The 18,200-nt window shown below is 37.4% G+C and overlaps 1 protein-coding gene across 2 annotated transcripts in view; it reads left to right on the top strand.

Moving 5' to 3' along the window:
* Positions 1-18,200, top strand: part of itga6a (integrin, alpha 6a) — a 33,399-nt gene extending 15,199 nt beyond the window's left edge. Inside the window, exons 2-26 of one of the 2 annotated variants that reach the window (XM_084421563.1) lie at positions 405-532; positions 756-835; positions 973-1,234; positions 2,526-2,657; positions 2,776-2,989; positions 5,874-6,067; positions 6,174-6,268; positions 6,782-6,909; positions 6,991-7,080; positions 7,183-7,244; positions 8,141-8,310; positions 9,113-9,256; positions 10,631-10,746; positions 10,980-11,139; positions 11,423-11,506; positions 11,582-11,661; positions 11,766-11,843; positions 13,003-13,105; positions 13,216-13,392; positions 14,852-14,953; positions 15,045-15,155; positions 15,245-15,343; positions 15,425-15,550; positions 17,156-17,271; positions 17,575-18,200. In XM_084421563.1, coding sequence (XP_084277689.1) covers positions 405-532; positions 756-835; positions 973-1,234; positions 2,526-2,657; positions 2,776-2,989; positions 5,874-6,067; positions 6,174-6,268; positions 6,782-6,909; positions 6,991-7,080; positions 7,183-7,244; positions 8,141-8,310; positions 9,113-9,256; positions 10,631-10,746; positions 10,980-11,139; positions 11,423-11,506; positions 11,582-11,661; positions 11,766-11,843; positions 13,003-13,105; positions 13,216-13,392; positions 14,852-14,953; positions 15,045-15,155; positions 15,245-15,343; positions 15,425-15,550; positions 17,156-17,257 — 3,037 coding nt within the window. In that variant the 3' untranslated portion in view covers positions 17,258-17,271; positions 17,575-18,200. The remainder of the gene's footprint in view (positions 1-404; positions 533-755; positions 836-972; positions 1,235-2,525; positions 2,658-2,775; positions 2,990-5,873; positions 6,068-6,173; positions 6,269-6,781; positions 6,910-6,990; positions 7,081-7,182; positions 7,245-8,140; positions 8,311-9,112; positions 9,257-10,630; positions 10,747-10,979; positions 11,140-11,422; positions 11,507-11,581; positions 11,662-11,765; positions 11,844-13,002; positions 13,106-13,215; positions 13,393-14,851; positions 14,954-15,044; positions 15,156-15,244; positions 15,344-15,424; positions 15,551-17,155; positions 17,272-17,574) is intronic. The other variant, XM_084421562.1, reaches the window with a different exon arrangement.

Genomic DNA, 18,200 nt, shown 5'->3' with positions numbered 1-18,200 from the left:
CCAGTGTATTGCAACACCCTTAAAGGGATAGTTCACCCAAAATATGCAAGTCAATGGGGTCCATCAACTGTTTGGTTACAGACATTTTTCAAAATATCTTCTTTTGTGTTCAGCAGAAAAAAGAAATTCTTACAGGTTTGAAACAACTTGAGGGTGATTAAATGATGACAGAATTTTCATTTTTGGGTGAACTATCCCTTTAATTCCAGACTTCCAGTAGACATTTACTGTATTAGCATGGCGCTACATTATTGACGCAATATTCTAGCAAATGCAAAAAATGCATAGCATAAATAGTCTGTTTTAATTATATAGAGTATTTTTATCTGTATTGTCAATATTTTTCAACATAATTTAATATATATATATATATATATATATTCTTGCTTTCTTTCTTTGCACAGATTGTTGATTGGTGCTCCCACAGCCAGGGCTTTATCCAATCAGGGAGCAAACATCACAGGTGGGTTGTACAGCTGTGACATCACCACCCATCCCGATGACTGTACTCGAGTGGACTTTGACAATGATGGTAAGCAGAAAAATCATCTTATAGCTTAAAAAAATCTGTGTACCCGAGATTTAACAATATCACATGAGAATCCAGGCGCAGTAGATGTCCACTGACTGCTGTCGTGAATATAATTTGTGGTTTTATTGGTTTAAATGCTCATCTAGTCAGCAGTGCCAGGATTTTCTGATAGATCTTGAAATTATAATCGTGACTTGGTTTCTGTTCACGGTGGCTCTCACAGTTGATGTTCTTGTGGAGAATAAGGAGAACCAGTGGATGGGTGTAACGGTTCAGAGCCAAGGACCTGGAGGCAAGATTGTGGTACGTCAAGAACAGAGTTGAATGCTAATGGACCATTAATTGACTTCTAGTTGCATTGTCATTTTGACATTTTAGATGTATTATTTGTGTCACACAATGTCACAATGACATGTACTTTATCTTTCTTTCTGTGTCAGACATGTGCCCATCGCTACCAGCGCCTGTTGTTCCCGAACACACCCCAGGAGGCGCGTGACATCACTGGACGCTGCTACATGCTCAGTCAAGACCTGAGCATCGACAGCCAATCAGACGAGGATGGGGGGAACTGGAAGTTCTGTGACGGGCGCACTCGGGGTCATGAACGATTCGGCGCCTGTCAGCAAGGCTTGGCTGCCACCTTCACTAAAGACTACCATTATGTCATCTTTGGAGCACCAGGGGCGTACAACTGGAAAGGTAGGACTGACATTTGATGCAATACATAAAATTGTGTTTTTGTGTGTTTTAGGAGCGATGTAAAAAAAAAAACACACACACACACACACACACACTTTTGATAGGATTCTGTGGTAACTTTAAAGTCTGGTCAACTGTGAAACTGAAAAATAATGTGCATTTTGTCCATCAAAACGTTAAAAGGTACAGGTTATCTAACAGAAATACTCACAGAACAAAGCAGAGTACACATCAGGCATTATTGAACAGACTGTGTGTGGTCTGGGTGTGTCGAATGAGGCCGAGAGCAGGTCAGAAGTGACTCACTGGTCATTGTTTGCATTGTCTTACCTCATGACCAACTCATATTGCTACCATTTATTTATTATGATGGAGTAATCAATTACATTTTATATGCATTTATATGCATGATGTTCTAAATGCATAGGGACCCCCACTGGTGAGGAGGAGCATTGCAACATTTCTCATTCACTATTTTCTTAATTCACACAATTTTATTCCAAAGTAACATACTTTTTTAAAAAGAGCTCTTATTACAGAAATAATACACTTTTTTACACTTTTTTAGTGTATGCTGAATGTAATGTTTTTAGACACTTAATAGCATGTTAATTGCTATTAAATGAAAATGTGTTGTAGTTTAAATTTATATTAAATGCAATTAGCTGAACTTTTGAATGCTTTTGATACGCACAGTATATATTATAATGTTAACTGAAATATACTTTTATGTAATTTCGATAGAAATATATATGCTATGTATTTAAAAATATATGTAATTGCACATTTGTAATGATGAAGTTAAAACTTCATTACTACATTAAAAATATGCATTCATAAAATAGCAAATAACACCATACAGTTACAATCAAGTATTTAACATGTTCTGCAGTGTTAGTCAACACTTTGAAATAAGTGTACTTCTTTAAAGCATGATAAAATTACGTTTCAAAAATGACTTTGAAATAAAACTTTTAATTTGACATTATTACAAAGTGCACTGTTTAAAAGTGTGATAAGAAACAGTCATGACACTATTCTCTTTTTCAGTACACTTAAGTGGTCTTTAATTTCATACATATTATATTATCTACATTACAGTTTTTAAAAACACATACTTTCAAGATTTGAATTACAAGTGCACATTCAATACAATTAACCACATTTTTTTTTCTGCAGGAATTTGCACAATTAAATACATGTTTCTTATAACCAGAACTCAAATAATTTGTTTTCCTGTGTCACAATAATCTTGTTGTTTAGCACTCACCCCATCACATCTGTTCTCTAGGTGTAGTGCGCGTCGAGCAGAAGAACAACACTCTGCTGGAAATGGGCCTGTTTGATGATGGTCCTTATGAGGTCGGGGATGAAAACCGCCTTGATCCAAGTCTAGTGCCAGTACCAGCCAACAGTTACTTAGGTGAGTGTGTGTGTGTGTGTGTGTGTGTGTGTAGGTGTGTGTGTAGGTGTGTGTGTGCGTGTGTGTGTGTGTTTTGACGTTCATGCTTTTTGTGACACTGAATCTTGCATATGCACAGGATTCTCTCTGGATTCCGGCCACAGTATCACAGAAAAAGGGAAACTCATCATCGTGTCCGGAGCGCCGAGAGCCAATCACAGCGGTGCAGTGGTGTTTCTGCGCAAGCAAGAAGAAGCCTCCACCATGCTCATGTCTGAACACATTCTGGAAGGACCAGGACTTGCGTCCTCGTTTGGATATGATGTTGCTGTGGTGGACCTAAATGGAGATGGGTGAGGGATACAAGATCTGTAGAAAATAAATGTTGTTTATTATGGGTAGATTGTGAGTGCCCTTGTGAAGTCTGCTCAATCTCAATAATTGAGTTGCACTTTATTTTACAGTACGTGTACTTACAGTGTTCTTACCTAAGAAAGAATTGAGTAATATAAGGTAATTACATGGGCTAAGTTAAGGTTTAGGTGTAGGTTCAGAGTTAGTACCTAGTTATTACCCGGTTAGTGTCATTACTACAATAAGTACATATGTTCTGGCAAAACGGGACTGTAAAATTAAATCCTACCAATAATTGTATTGAATGTGCACTTGTAGTGCTCTTCAAATCTTAAAAGTATAGTTTAAAAAAAATATATATAGTTGCAGATAATATAATATGAATCAAATAAAAGGCCACTTAAGTGTACTTAAAGAGAGTACACTTTCATGACTGTGTCTCCTAACACACTTATTAAGTGCACCTTGTCATGTCAAATTAAAAGTTTTACATTAAAGCACATTTTAAATCATTTATTTTATTAATCTTTTGTCATGTTTTAAAGAAGTATGCACTGATTTTGATGTGTTGACTAACATACAAAAGCACATGTGAAGTACTTGGTTATTTAACTAGTGTGTGTTTTAATATATTTTAAATGTGCTGAATTGTAAATTCATGATTATAAATGTTTCATCTAAAATATAATTTAATGCTTGACCTACAGGTTTCAAAAGAAATTAGTATGTATTTTAAATGATATCTTAATTTGCCAGAAATGCTTCTCAGTACATTTGGCAGTACACTTTAATCTTTTTTCAAAGACGGAAGAAATAATGAAATTACTAAAAGATGTACTTAAATCCTACTTAAGTGGCTCAAAAGAACTCTGAAGTTCAGCTAATTGAATTTAATATACATTTAAACTATAATACATTTTCATTTAATTGTACATAACATGTACTTAAGTGTCTAAAAACATTGCATTCAGTTTGCACTTAAATATATTCTTTAAAAAAAAGTAATTGTTTGGATTTAAATTGGCAAGTGCTTAAGAGTCTATGATTGGATCATTAAAGGGTTACTTCAGGATTTAGCATTAAGCTTTGTATTAGTAGAAAACCTGTAGTATTTTAGAATTACCATGCTTTCCACCCTCATATCCCCCTGAGACAAGAGATTTATGTATTTTTTGTCTGGAAAAAATCCTCCGATGACGCAAAAATCGTCATTTTGCGTCATCGGAGGATTTTCTGGCCAGAGGCTAAAGACTACAGCCAGTAGATGGCGTTGTTCCGCATGTTTTCAGGCCGCCCATACAGGGTGGGATCTCACTCACAGAATGTACACAGTGTCAGCCGTCTTTCTTTGGAAGCTAAGCTAGCAGGCTCTTGTTCTGTGGAGAAAGCTGAATAGTAGGAGAAAGCTGAGTAAGTAACCATCCTCCTTTTCCCGGACTTGTCCGGCGGGCGAGATCGTTCAAAATGTACGGGATTCAGCTTTTGCTTTCTGCAGTCGCTATTCCTTGTTTACATGCACACCTTTTGTTTCAATCTAACTGAATTCATTCCGATTGGTGAATTTGAATGTAGTGTTTACATGAACGCTAAACAAGTGATCGGTTGATGTGCGTTTTACCATTGCTAAGAAAAATTCCCACTCCTCCGTGAGAGATGCGAGACCCGGCGCGTCTCAGTAATCATGCCACCGGCCTCGCGCTGTTCTCCCGCGGCCGTCAGCCTCGTCCTGCTCTCCACAGTAAACATGATGAATGGCGACTGTAGAACGCAAAAGCCGAATCCCGGACATTTTGGGCTATCTCGAAATCCCTCGCAAACTCATCATCACGTAGGCTAGCTTTGTTGTTTTAAACTGCGCACTCTTACCGGTAGGCGTGGCCTCCTAAGGCAGCGAAGCAAGTGCATTCTGGGAGTTGTTGTCTTTCATCCACATAAGCCAAAAATACATTTTCTGGCTTTTCTCAGTCTAGAAAGCTCCAAATTCAAAAATTTCTTCACATTTCTTCTACTTAAATGACCTATTTTAAATACACATTCATCTTCCCAGAGGTGAAGTATCCCTTTAATGCAGTTATTATTATGTTTCTAGCATGCTATATGTTTGGCAACAGTTCTTCTAGCCATAATTGATGGAGTGTGTAGCTTCTCATTTCTTAAACAATCATATAGGAAGACACATCATGGATTCATCAGGCTCAAACTGTGAAAGAATGGTTGTGAGGAGCATGACGAATCATTTTCACACACGAATCGTCTCCTCTGAGTCCAGACCTTAAATTCATTGAAAGTTTATGGGATGTGCTGGAGGAGACTTTACAGAGTGCTGGACTCTTGCATTGTCAATACAAGATCGGACCAAAAATTGATGCACCTCTTGATGGAAATAACATCACAACATTTAGACTCAGAGGTGCCAATTCATGTATGAAAATGATTCTTCATGCTCCTCCCAACCATTCTTTCACAATTCGCGAATGTTTCTCATGCGCACACAAAAGTCTGTATATATTTATTTTTATTTTTGAAAAGGTCCATTTATTATTACTTATTTCAAAGTAAGTAGTTGAGTGGCCAGAACACATTAAGGTTTTCTGTTTTCAGTTAAAACGGTGTCGTGTAAGCGGTAAGTGTAACCCTAAGTTAATAACTAATGATCTTTGCAACGGAAGTGAATCAATCAAAACTAACTTCAGCTGGACAATAACTTTATTCTAGAGCTGCTGTAGAGCCAAAACAATCTCTGTTACTGTAATTTCCTATTATCATTGTAAAGCTGCTTTATAAAAACAATCTATATTGTTAAAAGCGCTATATAAATGAAGGTGACTTGACTTGACTTGACATTTAGGGGCTCTGTGTAAATCATGTGTATTGTCCCTCCAGTTGGCAGGATGTTGTGGTTGGTGCACCCCAGTTCTACCAGAGAGACGAGGAGGTGGGTGGAGCTGTGTACGTTTACATCAATAAAGCTGGAAGGTGGAAGGACGTCACTCCGACTCGCCTGAATGGGACCAAAGACTCCATGTTTGGACTGGCTGTGGAGAACATTGGAGACATCAATCTGGATTCTTTTGAAGGTCGGATGCAGGAGTTGATTTTTTAGTTTAGGACGCAAAATATTTGAATTATTTTGGTTTGTTCAGGCTCGAGGTTGTTTAATATTCTTCCTGCTTGCTTTCTCAGATATTGCAGTAGGAGCTCCATATGCAGACTCAGGGTTTGGTAGCGTGTACATCTACCACGGGTCTGCTGACGGCATCAATACCAAACCAGCTCAGGTTAGACACTCTCCAATTTCTGTCTCTCTCCGTTTTCTCTTCTGTCTGCCATTTTAATGGAGCACATCAGTGAGAAATTGATTCATTTTCCAGTGTTATTCAGTTTAAAAGGTTTTCCATTTTCAGGATAAAACATTGGTGAAAAAAAAATTGATACTTACATATTTTAACATCTGATTCTTCTGATGTAACTTTGTACTAACTCTGTCTTTTGTGACCTTTAAAACAAAATATGGTTTTAGTCTATACATGGTGTGTTCTTTGCTGTTAAACAAATTAATAAAGATTTGTAGTATAAAGATTACAGCTTTTCTGTAGCTCAAATGGTAGAGTGTTTGCGTTTGCAACGCCAAGGTCATGGTCATGGGTTCGATTCCCAGGGAAAGCAATAACTGATAAGAATGTAAAAATGTGTACCTTGAAATGCAATGTAAGTCGCTTTGGATAAAAGTGTCTGCCAAATGCATAAATGTTAAATGTAAGGACACTAAGACATCCAATGTTATCTTGCAGATACTGGAGGGCAAACAGCACAATATTAAGATGTTTGGCTATTCTCTGGCCGGAAATATGGACCTGGATCAGAACTCGTACCCTGATCTCGCCGTTGGGTCGCTCTCTGACACCGTTTTTATTTACAGGTGCTGATAGGTCACTTCTAATATCAAAGTTGTTACCTGAAGATTTTTGAGATGCTATAACAACATCCGTCTTGTGTTCAGGTCCAAAGCGGTTATTAGCATCAAGCAAGACATCAAGGTGACACCGAAGGAAATTGACTTGATGAAGAAAACGTGTGGCAACAGTATTTGGTGAGATACTGACAAAACAAGAACTTAGAAAGCATCGCTCACAGATGTGCTTGACATTTTGAACTCTGTTCTGTGTGAAGATAATTTTGTGTTTCTTCACAGCTTGACTGTGGAAGCTTGTTTCACATATAGAGCAAACCCTCACACCTACAGCCCTAAAATCAGTAAGTCTGTTTATGCTCTTATTATGAGAAACTTTCCTTATCTATTACAGTTTTTTATTGTTTAGTCTAAAGGGCTGTTCACACCAAGGACGATAACTATAAAGTTGGAATCAGTCTACAACTATGTTTTTTTCCAGCTGATGAACCATAAAAACATTGACAGTCAATCAGAAATCAAAGGGACTTTAAAGCGGTAGAACGCGCTTATACTGTGATAGATTTTTATCGTCTATTAGTGTGGACACTGATATAGTTATCATTTTCTTTATAGTTTTTGTTCGTAGTGTGAACGTGCCTCAAAGTCCCCCTGTAGTCAATCATTTTATCCCTTAAAACTCATCTTTTATTACTAAAATGACATATTTAAATGTTTTTTCCTTGAAAAAAAAAAAGTCTTCTTGCCTTAAAATAGCTTGAATATAACTCTACACCCTTGCCTCATTTAGTATACGTGGCTAGTCTATGAATATGCAAATTAGCCCCGCCTCCACTCACTCACACCAGCTCAGAGATCCACTCGTTGACGATCACACGTTGATCTGATTGGTTACAAGGTAGTTTGTGACGTCAGAAACACCAGCGATTTCAAAGCGTGTTTTTGAGACTGTCTTTGGTTCACTGCAGTTTGAAGGAGAAAATACTCAGCAATGGTGTCGACTTATGAATTTACACATGGTTTGTCTTAAAGCATATTAAAAACACCACATAGACATATAAACAACATTAAAAGCTGGATTTTCACCACAAGGGGACTTTAAGATTTAATCCACATGTATTCTGTGTTTATAATGCTGTTACAGAAGACAAAATATGCTCACTGGAGTAAATAAGTGCATTTCTTTGTTCTGAGGTCAAAAGGTTCACACATTCTAAACCAGTTTGTGTTTGTTTTCCAGCCATTTCCTGTACATTGGAGGCAGAGTGGCACCGCAGGAAGCTGGGTCTCCCATCTAGAGTTGTGTTTCTGGAGAAGAACGAGATGGATCAGGACTTCCAGTCGACCGGCACTCTGGAGCTACGAGGACAAAACAAAAAAGCTTGTTACAAGACCAAACTCAGATTACAAGTAAATAAAGCTTTGAAGTCCTAGTGATTTTCCTCCATACTGTGACGTACATCCGAGTGTAACAGATTTTTCGAAAAACAAAAAATGTGGGTATATGGCGCTTGGTTCGTCGGTTGTTGATTGGATGTTGAGATTTTGCAAAAGTGGAGGCAGATGAATGAGAGCTTGCAGGGGGGAGTTTAAAGAGGCCACATTATGCCCTTTTTCTAAGGGGCCATTCATTTACACGACAACAGCGTGTTTCCTGAAAACACAAACTTTTGAAAATGGGTTTCAAAGTGCAAGTTTTTGAAAACGGTCTCCATGTAAACAACAAAAACGCAAATCTCTGAAGCCGATGATGTCATGCACATGCGTATTAAGTGTTCAGTCTATAGTGTTTCATCGCCATCTAATGGCCTGGCAGCAGAATTACGCGTTTTTAGTTGTTTTCACGGATTCGTATTCGTAAAGTAACAATTTGTCCAAAATGTTTTATTCTGTCACTCACCCTCATGTTGTTTCAAACCCATATGACTTTCTTCTGTGAAACACAAAATGAGAAATTATAACGGATTTTGTAATGGTTGTGCTTTTCTGTGTTGAATGTGCAATGAATGTGAGACTGGATTTTTCAAGCTTCAAAAGTTACACCATAAAAGTATTGTAAAAAGATTTTCATTTCTGGATACACTATTCCTATAATTCTCCTTTTGGATTTAGGGACTTTTATTATGACATTCAGCCTCTGTCTAAGCTCTCATTAATGAAATGTTATGTCGATACACTGACTGAGTGGGATCTGCTGTGCTCTGGTTTTCAGGAAGGCATCAGGGATAAGCTCAGAGCGATTCCTATCGAGGTGTCTGTGGCCATTCAGAGTGCTAAGAGAGGCAAACGGCAGAGCTCGCTGCCACAACTAGTGCCAATACTGGACTCCACTGTGCCCAACAAGACCATCACTGAGGTATACTCAGTTTACTGCACAGAAATCTAATGAAGAGTCAATGCATCTTTAGATCCTTCACTGTAAACATAACGGAGTGTCTATTTACTTGCCTTGTTGGCGGAGGCTTTTACACTCACTCCGCCCAGCATTGTCTAGAGGAGCCTGACAAGATTTCAAAAGAAACCCGTCTGATAACAGATCACTGGCGTGAAGAGTAAGGCGAGTGGCCTTAGCTTTTGGCGCAACCAACCGAAGAACAAGTACAACATGTTACTGGATCAGCCTCTTTTTTGGTCCTGGAACAATATTCCAATCAACCAATCAGATTTGAGGGACAAGTTTACAACCAGGGTTAGGTGCTTCTACATCAGTGTTATTAACCTATCATTCCCCTCATTAGTTATGGGTAGGGTTAGGTTAGGGGTAGGGATAGGGTTAAGATGTAATCTTTCGGACAATAATGTTGTTCCAGGATCAACAAAATATGTCAATCCAGGAACATGTCTTACTTGGCAAAATCACGGTGATCTCCTTGGTCAACATCTCCTTGATCCTGGAACAACAATCCAATCAACCAATCAGGTTTGAGGAACAAGTTTATAGTTTATGTCAAGTTTAGGCTTACAACCACAGTTAGATGCTTCTATATCAGTGTTATTCGCCTGTCATTTCCCTCTGATTTTAGGGATAAGTTATGGGTAGGGTTAGGTTAGTGTTGGGATAGGGTTAGGACTAAAGTTTCGGACAGGAATGTTGTTCTAGGATCAACAAAATACGTTGACCCTGGAACGCGTCTAACTCGGCAAAATCAGGACGTGCTGACCGAACCGAGATGCATCCACCTTTTTCCAAACTCATTCTTCTTCGTTTTTCCCATCATAAATCAGAGAGGTGTTTATTTTAAATAAAAATAAAGAAAATGTTCAAAAAGTGGAAGGGAATAAAGTGTGTATAGGGTTTGGCACAGGGACAAATAATGTCCCAATAAAAAAGCATCCATTTTTTTTATTTTAATAGACACTGAATATGTTATTATTGCACACTGTTTTATAATGTACTACGATACAATATATATGCCGCTATTTGCATAAATAGCTATTAGTATAAATAGCATCTAACTACTATTTACACTTAGTGCAAATAAAATACTGCTATTTTCACTTAGTGTAAATTGGATCTATCACTATATTTGCACCTAGTGGCAGATATTATTTGCACCTCAGTGTATTGTAGTACCTTACAAAACAGTACTTTTTATAACTTATATAATATAATGCAATATAGTAAATGTAATGTTATATAATCAATGTCAACAATAATTTTTGCATAGGCGAAAATTGTAAAAGGCTGATAAATGAAGTGACATAATAAACCTTGTTTCCTGGCCTGTAGGTGAACTTCCTGAAGGAGGGTTGTGGCACGGACAACATCTGTCAGAGTAACCTACATCTGCAGTACAGGTTCTGCTACAGGGAGTCCAAACAAGACGTGTTCCCTCCTCTACCTCTGTGTGTACCAGCAATACATGCAACATAAACCCAACACACACTAGCTCTCTTCACATCTATATATAAATATGATCCGATCACAAGAGAAATCTTAATGTATCAAATAGCAATAGATTGTTTATTACATTAAATGTCATGGGGCATGATAGGCACAAGGCATGATAGATTCATATCAGTATAAAAGGTTTCTTTGTTGGTGTGCAGTGTGTTAAATGCTCAAATACGTCTCTCAGGGAGAATGGTGTGCCGGTGATTTCTCTGAGTGATCAGAAGGACATTGCTCTGGAGGTCACAGTGAGGAACAGAAATGGAGATGATGCTCATGAAGCCAAATTGGTGGGGCAGTTTGATGAATCTCTCTCATACTCTGGATTCAGATCTCTGAGAACTACTGTAAGTGTATCACACGTCTAAAGTCTATATCTGAGTCATGTGACCTGAACCTTTCCGATGTGGCACTCTTCTGAATTTCATTTAACTATTTTTTAAGGTTTTATTCATTATTTCATCATTGATACAAAAATATTGTTGCTATATTTCTATGAACTCTTTATCTTTCTTATTGTTGTTCAGTTGGTTCTGTCAGAGATTCAGCAGACTAAATGCATAAACTTGACATTTCAATAATAATGCTAATTCAATCAATTCCCACCGATCCATACTTTATATCCTATAGGATAAACATGTGATCTGTGCTGCCAATCAGAATGGCTCTCTGGCAGACTGTGAGCTGGGAAACCCTTTTAAACGGGATTCAGAGGTCAGTAATACTTCAACGATGCCAAATTAATCTATTTCATGAATTGTCATTTTAATAAAAATGATTGTTTTGTAGGTGAAATTCTATATCATATTGAGCACCGGCAAGATATCACTCGACACCAAAGAAGTTGAGATCGACCTTCAGCTGGAAACGTATGAAATATTAAAAATATCAAAAGCACTCTTGATTTAAGCATGTTTATATGAACTAAGTGTTTGATGAATGTTTATATGATGTTTATGACATCCACATACAGAACGAGTTCACAGGAGGGCCTGAGTAAAGTGAAGGCCAAAGCCAAAGTGGTGATTGAACTTCTTCTTTCTGTACAAGGGTGCGTATCTTCACTTTATTTCTCATCTCATGTGGGATCGTTGCAAATCTAAGCACAGTTTGAGACATCTCTTTTGAATCTCGAAAGGAGATGCAGAAGATTTTTAGGGTCTTTTTTCAGCAGTAACAGAAGCAGCAGATGTGAGCAGAGACATTAAGGATATATTTTCTGACTTCCATTGCATTTTAAAGTAATATTAAACATCAGGTTTTGTCCAGAACATGCAGCAGTAGAGCCTCTGGGACTCTTATGTTTAAGGGTCAAGGCTTCTGATACAAAGGCGAAGTCTCAAGCAGGGTTTACCATGAAGCTGTAGAAATACAGAAATCAATATGTCAGTTAACTCTTGAGGAAAGCACTTAACCCCAGGTTAAAAGCAGCTGCTAATAACTACTAGTGTCTCTGCCATCATAAACTTAGTTGAATGACTCCCCTTTGAAAAAGAACACATTAGGATACTGATAAAGAGCGCACTTATTACGGAAATAATATACTTTAAAAGAATATGCTTAAGGGCAAACTGAATTATAATTATGTATTATAGTTTATATTTGTATTACATATAATTAGCTGGATTTTAGAGTGCTTGGACTTAAATATATATTTATGTAATTTCATAATTACTTCTGTGAAATACAGTATTAAATATGGTTAAAGTGTATGGCTGACAGGCATTTATGGCAAAGTATGTCCTTTCTATTGAAAGTTGTCATATTTTTATATATTTGAAAACACATCTGTAATGATGAAGTTGCAATTTAGTACATTTAAAATATATTGACTTTAAATGTAAAATCAAATAACACACTAAGGTTAAAATTATAATCAAGTACCTTACATGTGCTTTAGTATGTTCGTCAACTCATCAAAATAAGTGCACTTTAAAGTTTAACAAAAGATCAGTAAAACAATGATTTAAAATGCACTTTAAAATAAACCATTGAATTTGACAATATTACAAAGCACACTTGTTAAGAAACAATCATGAAAGTGTACTCTAAGTACACTTAAGTGTCCTTTTATTTCATGCAAGTATTTTTCTTAAATATACTTAAAAATGAAAGTACACAAGTGCACATTCAGCACAATTAAGCACCCTTCTTTTTCAGTCTTAGTTGTGTTACGTCCTGTCACATGATTGCTGTTTGTTGTGTATCAGGGTTGCCAAGCCGTCTCAGGTCTATTTTGGAGGTCGAATCAGAGGCATGAGTGCCATGAAGACAGAGGAGGAAGTCGGCAGCTTGATCGAATATGAATTCAGAGTAAATGCCAAAATAACTTTAAAGAATTATACACCTTTTTAGATATCACTTCAGCCATTTTTGCAAAGCACTACTTCTAGCCTAAGATTTTTTTATGTATTTTTTTGCAGGTGATTAATTTGGGAAAGCCTCTGAAGTCTTTTGGCACTGCATCCCTAAACATCCAGTGGCCTAAAGAAAGTTCTGTGGGAAAATGGCTGCTGTATCTGATGAAGATCAACACCAAGGGCCTGCAGTTAGTCACCTGTTCACCTGAGAGAGAGATAAACCCTCTCAGACTGAGTGAGGTACCAGATATATTCCTGTCTTAGTTTACATCTGACCCAGACAGCAACATAACGTCGGCCCAGATCCGGCCCACATCTGGTCACATATTTTTTCTATTTTGTGTTATTATTATTTTTTTTTATTTACCTTTAAATTACTAGATTTGTTCAATACATAATACATTAATGGCAATTTAAGCACATTCAAAGTAACACATAATTTCATGCATAACCTTTTTAAGTCAGCTCAAAATATCTTTCATTGGGTTTTTGTCTTTGCCGACCTTTTGTGGAAAAAAAATAATATATATAACATGATATTTCATGATATTTCATGACTCTTGCCACTAGATGGCCTTATAGCTCTATATGGAGCGAATGAGCTGTTCCGCTGGGTCCTAAAGTCAGTTACTTTCGGTATGCATTCAGATCATAGACTGTAAAAAAAGATGGACGACGCCCCTTCGCTCTCTTCCATTGATGATAACTGAAGCCGCCAGAGTCCCGATATGGCGCTGACATATTGGAACTTGAGTCTGCGCAGTAGCGATTTCGGGACCAGACCTGCGCAGTAGTGAGCAGGAAGTAAAGCCGCGAAATCATCGCTCCGCCCTCACTCGCGCAGGGAAAGTGCATTCTGCATACTTTTTAAAAAATTGATTGCAGACTGACAAGAGGCTTATTAAAATAAAGTAAATACAATTACCTCAGTCCTCCGAAGATCCCGAAAAAAATGTCCGTTGGTGCTTCAGTGACTACTTCGCTCGGAGAACCTGTCAATCACAGCTGTCAATCATGACGTTACACCACCGCATCACGTAACTAACTAAAAACCAACTTATTTTTGAAACAGACACTTGAACTTACATCAGCGTGATAAAAACGACAGCAAATGAAAGAAACCACCTTTGGAAAAAGATATTTGAAGTGTAATTTAATTGTTTTAGTTGGTCTCGCATCCCGTTGAATAACACGGGGAGGCGGGGTTTATGACCTATACTAGGACCAGTCACCGGGGGGCGATCGAGATGTTTTGGCTTCACTTTTCATGGCTTGTGCGGCACGCTTGATTCAGATACAGACATTATAAAAAAAAAATGTGGTAAAGTTTTAGCATTTTTTTTAGTTTGAATTTTGAGCATTTTTTTCTATGTGTACAGAAGCATTCCTCACATTCCATTCATTCCTAAGGGGGTCAAAATGACCCACGGGGGAAGGATTTGGTACTTTTTTTAATTAAATTTTTTTTGTATTCGTGGTTCAAGTGCGACAAAAGTCCTAGGGTCTTGGACCCACCCCTCTGATGAAAACTATATTTAAAAAAAAAATTAACAAAATGAGTTTCGGGTCAAAATGACCCCTGATAAAAAATAATGCTAGATAAAAAAAAAAAAAAAAACATTTTTAAGAGTTACCCTTTCTGGCTGAGATTGATGCTGGAAACATGGACAAAAAGTAGACACATCTGTGACTCTTTTAGGAGTCGACGTCAACCAGGAGAAAGCGTGAGCTGGAGGAGAGGAGACCATCTGACGGGAGTAAAATATCCCTCTTCACTGACAAACGCAAGCACAAGATTCTGGTAATGAGATTTAGTTATTTATATTTGTAGTGAACTTTAATTTTTAGAAATGATTGGACCAAAACAACGTGAACGTTATTATTTCTCATAGTCATGCAGTGGCGATGCCAGATGTGTGGAGATGAAATGCCCCCTTCAGGGCTTGGACAGCACTGCAGTCATCGTTTTAAAATCCCGGCTGTGGAATTCCACTTTCCTTGAAGTAAGGACAATGACGAGGGCTTATTTTGTTCCCTTGAAATAATGTCTGAGGTTGTTAAAGCAATCTGTTTTGTTTCCTATCAACAACAGGATTATGCGACCTACAATTACCTTGATATAATAGTGAAAGCCTCCATAAGTCTGGATGTCTCCGCCAATAACATTGTCCTTAAAAATGCTGAGACCCAGGTAACACAGTTTCCTAAAGTGTAACATTTAAGTCTGTGACATTAAAGACATTTGTTGAACGCCTGTACGTCTGATGCCCAGGTGAGGCTGACCGTGTTCCCAGAGACGACAGCGACTCCGTTCGGAGGAGTTCCCTGGTGGATCATTCTTGTGGCGGTTTTAGCTGGGATTCTGATGCTGGCTCTCCTAGTTCTGTTACTCTGGAAGGTAATAAAACACTCACACACCCAAACATAAAGCTAACAAAAACCCAACGGCATCAGCCACATGGATAAGAGGTTCCTTAAGGAGTATTTCTGGTTGAAAGCTTATATGTGGACATCTCTGTTCTGAATTTGTTTTTGTTTTCTAATACTATACTGTTATTTATTCTGATATTTACTATTTTAATGGCCCAAAAAAGAATTTGGAGACTTAAGACCCGTGCACACCAATGACGATAACTATAAAGAGAACGATAAAGATATAGTTCTAAAAATCGTTCTCAAAATTAAAGAATAGAAGAGTTCACAGCACAACTATAACGATAATGGCACAGAGAAACGATATCGTTGGAATCACTTTCAGAACGATGTTACCCAGCTCATGAATTATAAAAACATTGACAGCCAATCAGAATCCATCATGATGTAATGAGCTCGAGCGTTTAAAGTGACAGTCAAGCACACGCTTAGAAAAACAGAATGATATCATCACAGGAGTGGACGCTAATATAGTTATCTCTATAGTTATCGTTCTTGATGCGAACGAGCCTGTACTGTACACTTGAATGAATGTCATTTCATTAAATAAAACTAAAATCAAATAGAATATTTTGGGGTTTTTTTTCTTTCAAGAAAGATACCACAAAAATACGTAGCACCGCACAAGACATGCAGGGAAAAACTATGTATAAAATCAAGGGAACAACATATTGTATCGTTACACTAGTTACTTAAAATGAGAGAAATAATTCTTAATTCATGGCCTTCATAGATCTTATCTATCTACCTATATATATATATATATATATATATAGTCATGGTCATGTTCCAAGATAGGTAGGAGATACATAAAGTTTTATATGACAAAACAATGGATATAAATCATATTGTGACACTGATTTATCAGGTGTCCTTTGTGAAAAAGAAGTACCACATACTTTTAAAAGAGTAGGCTTCTTATTACAGAAATAATATACTTTTAAAAGAATATACTTAAGTACAAAATGAATGTAATGTTTTCGGACACTTAATTATGCGTTATAGTTCAAATTTATATTAGATGCAGTTAGCTGACCTTTAGACTGCTTTTAGCCACTTAAATAAGACTTAAAGTACATCTTTATATAATAATACTGTCTTTGAAATATGGTAAAGTGTACTGCCAAGCATCTAAACTAAAATATACTTTTGCTATTTCTATTGACAGTTGTTTGTTATTTGTCATACTTGAATGTCCTTTCTATTGAAACTGGTCAACGCATCAAAATAGGTGTACTTCTTTAAAACATGACAAAAAATTATTTTAAAGTAAAAGGTTTAATTTGACATTATTAAAATTTAAGTGACCTTTTATTTAACTATTTAAGTTTTTTTTACTTTTAGGATTTTAAGTACTTTACAATGCACATTAAAAACAGTTAAATGCACTTCTTTTTCACAAGGGTAAGTTGTTCAATGACATTCACACATTTTTATTCAGGTTTTACTGCCCAAATGCTTTTTTGTGGCCACTGCATATTAATTCCATGAACATTTGTGTCAGTGCAAATGTAGTACAAACCTTCTCATGACATGTTTGCAATGACCCGTGAATTTGCCCCCTCTGTAGTGCGGTTTCTTCAAGCGGGCCCAGAAGGACGAGTATGATGCCGCAATTCACAAAGCTGAGATTCACACTCAGCCCTCAGACAAACTGTCCACTGAGGCCTAGCTCTCCTTACCGGGGTAAACCACGATCGCTGCAGCAGATTGGTGTCTGCATGACGTGTGGCCTAACTCACTAACTCATCTTTTGCTCTGACAAAAGCAAGGGAAAGACTCATGCTGCTCAGCGTGCTTCGCTCTTTCCGTGTGAAGCTCAGTTTTGTTTCGTATTGTGTCGATGGATGTGCTTCTACGTGTCCTGTTTTGTCAAGCATGTCCCGTCTCTCAGTGTTCTCCTAAGCATACACACTCAGAGTGATTTTTTTTTAAAATGTGCCCATTTTTTAAATTATTCTTAATGAGGTTTTCTTCTTTCTCTGTCAGTGTGGATTTTTCAAACGTTCCAAATATGAGGACAGCGTTCCGAAATATCATGCGGTGAGGATTCGTAAGGAGACGCGTCTCTTGAAAGACGGAAAGGTCATGTTAGATCCCTTTGAGAAGAAGCAATGGATGACCACATGGGATGAGAACGAGAGCTACTCATGAGACTGTCTCTGCATCTGATGTGGACAATCTGCACCATCAGGCGTCTTCGGTTGTGAAAAGTTTCAGAGGAAGTCTAACTCTGCGCGGTCTGTGAGCCGTGAGACATTAAAGATGCCTTTACACATCCGTGTGTTTCTGGTAACTAAAGGGTAAAGACTGACTGTTAACGCCTGGATATCTCTGGGCTTTTTGTTTGCAATGACACCCCTTAAAAAAGCATTTGTATATTTTTGGAAGATGCATGAGATGCCAAGAATGGATTGTCTTGATTTTCTTTGTAAATATTTTACAATGCAGTTTATTTATTTTGTCTTGTCATTTTGTACTAAGATGCCTACTGTGCATGAACTGCCCAAAGATTATTTTTCATGTCTTTCGGTAACTGTAAATTCGATTGAATGTTTTGAGGTCTGTCAGATGAATCTCAGGCGGGAAAATAAACGATTACTGGTGAAAAATGT

Source organism: Rutilus rutilus, assembly GCF_951802725.1.
Source record: "Rutilus rutilus genome assembly, chromosome: 10".
Lineage (NCBI taxonomy): Eukaryota > Metazoa > Chordata > Actinopteri > Cypriniformes > Leuciscidae > Rutilus > Rutilus rutilus.
The sequence above is the reverse complement of the archived record's forward strand: the minus strand, read 5'-3'. Positions and strand labels throughout refer to the sequence as shown.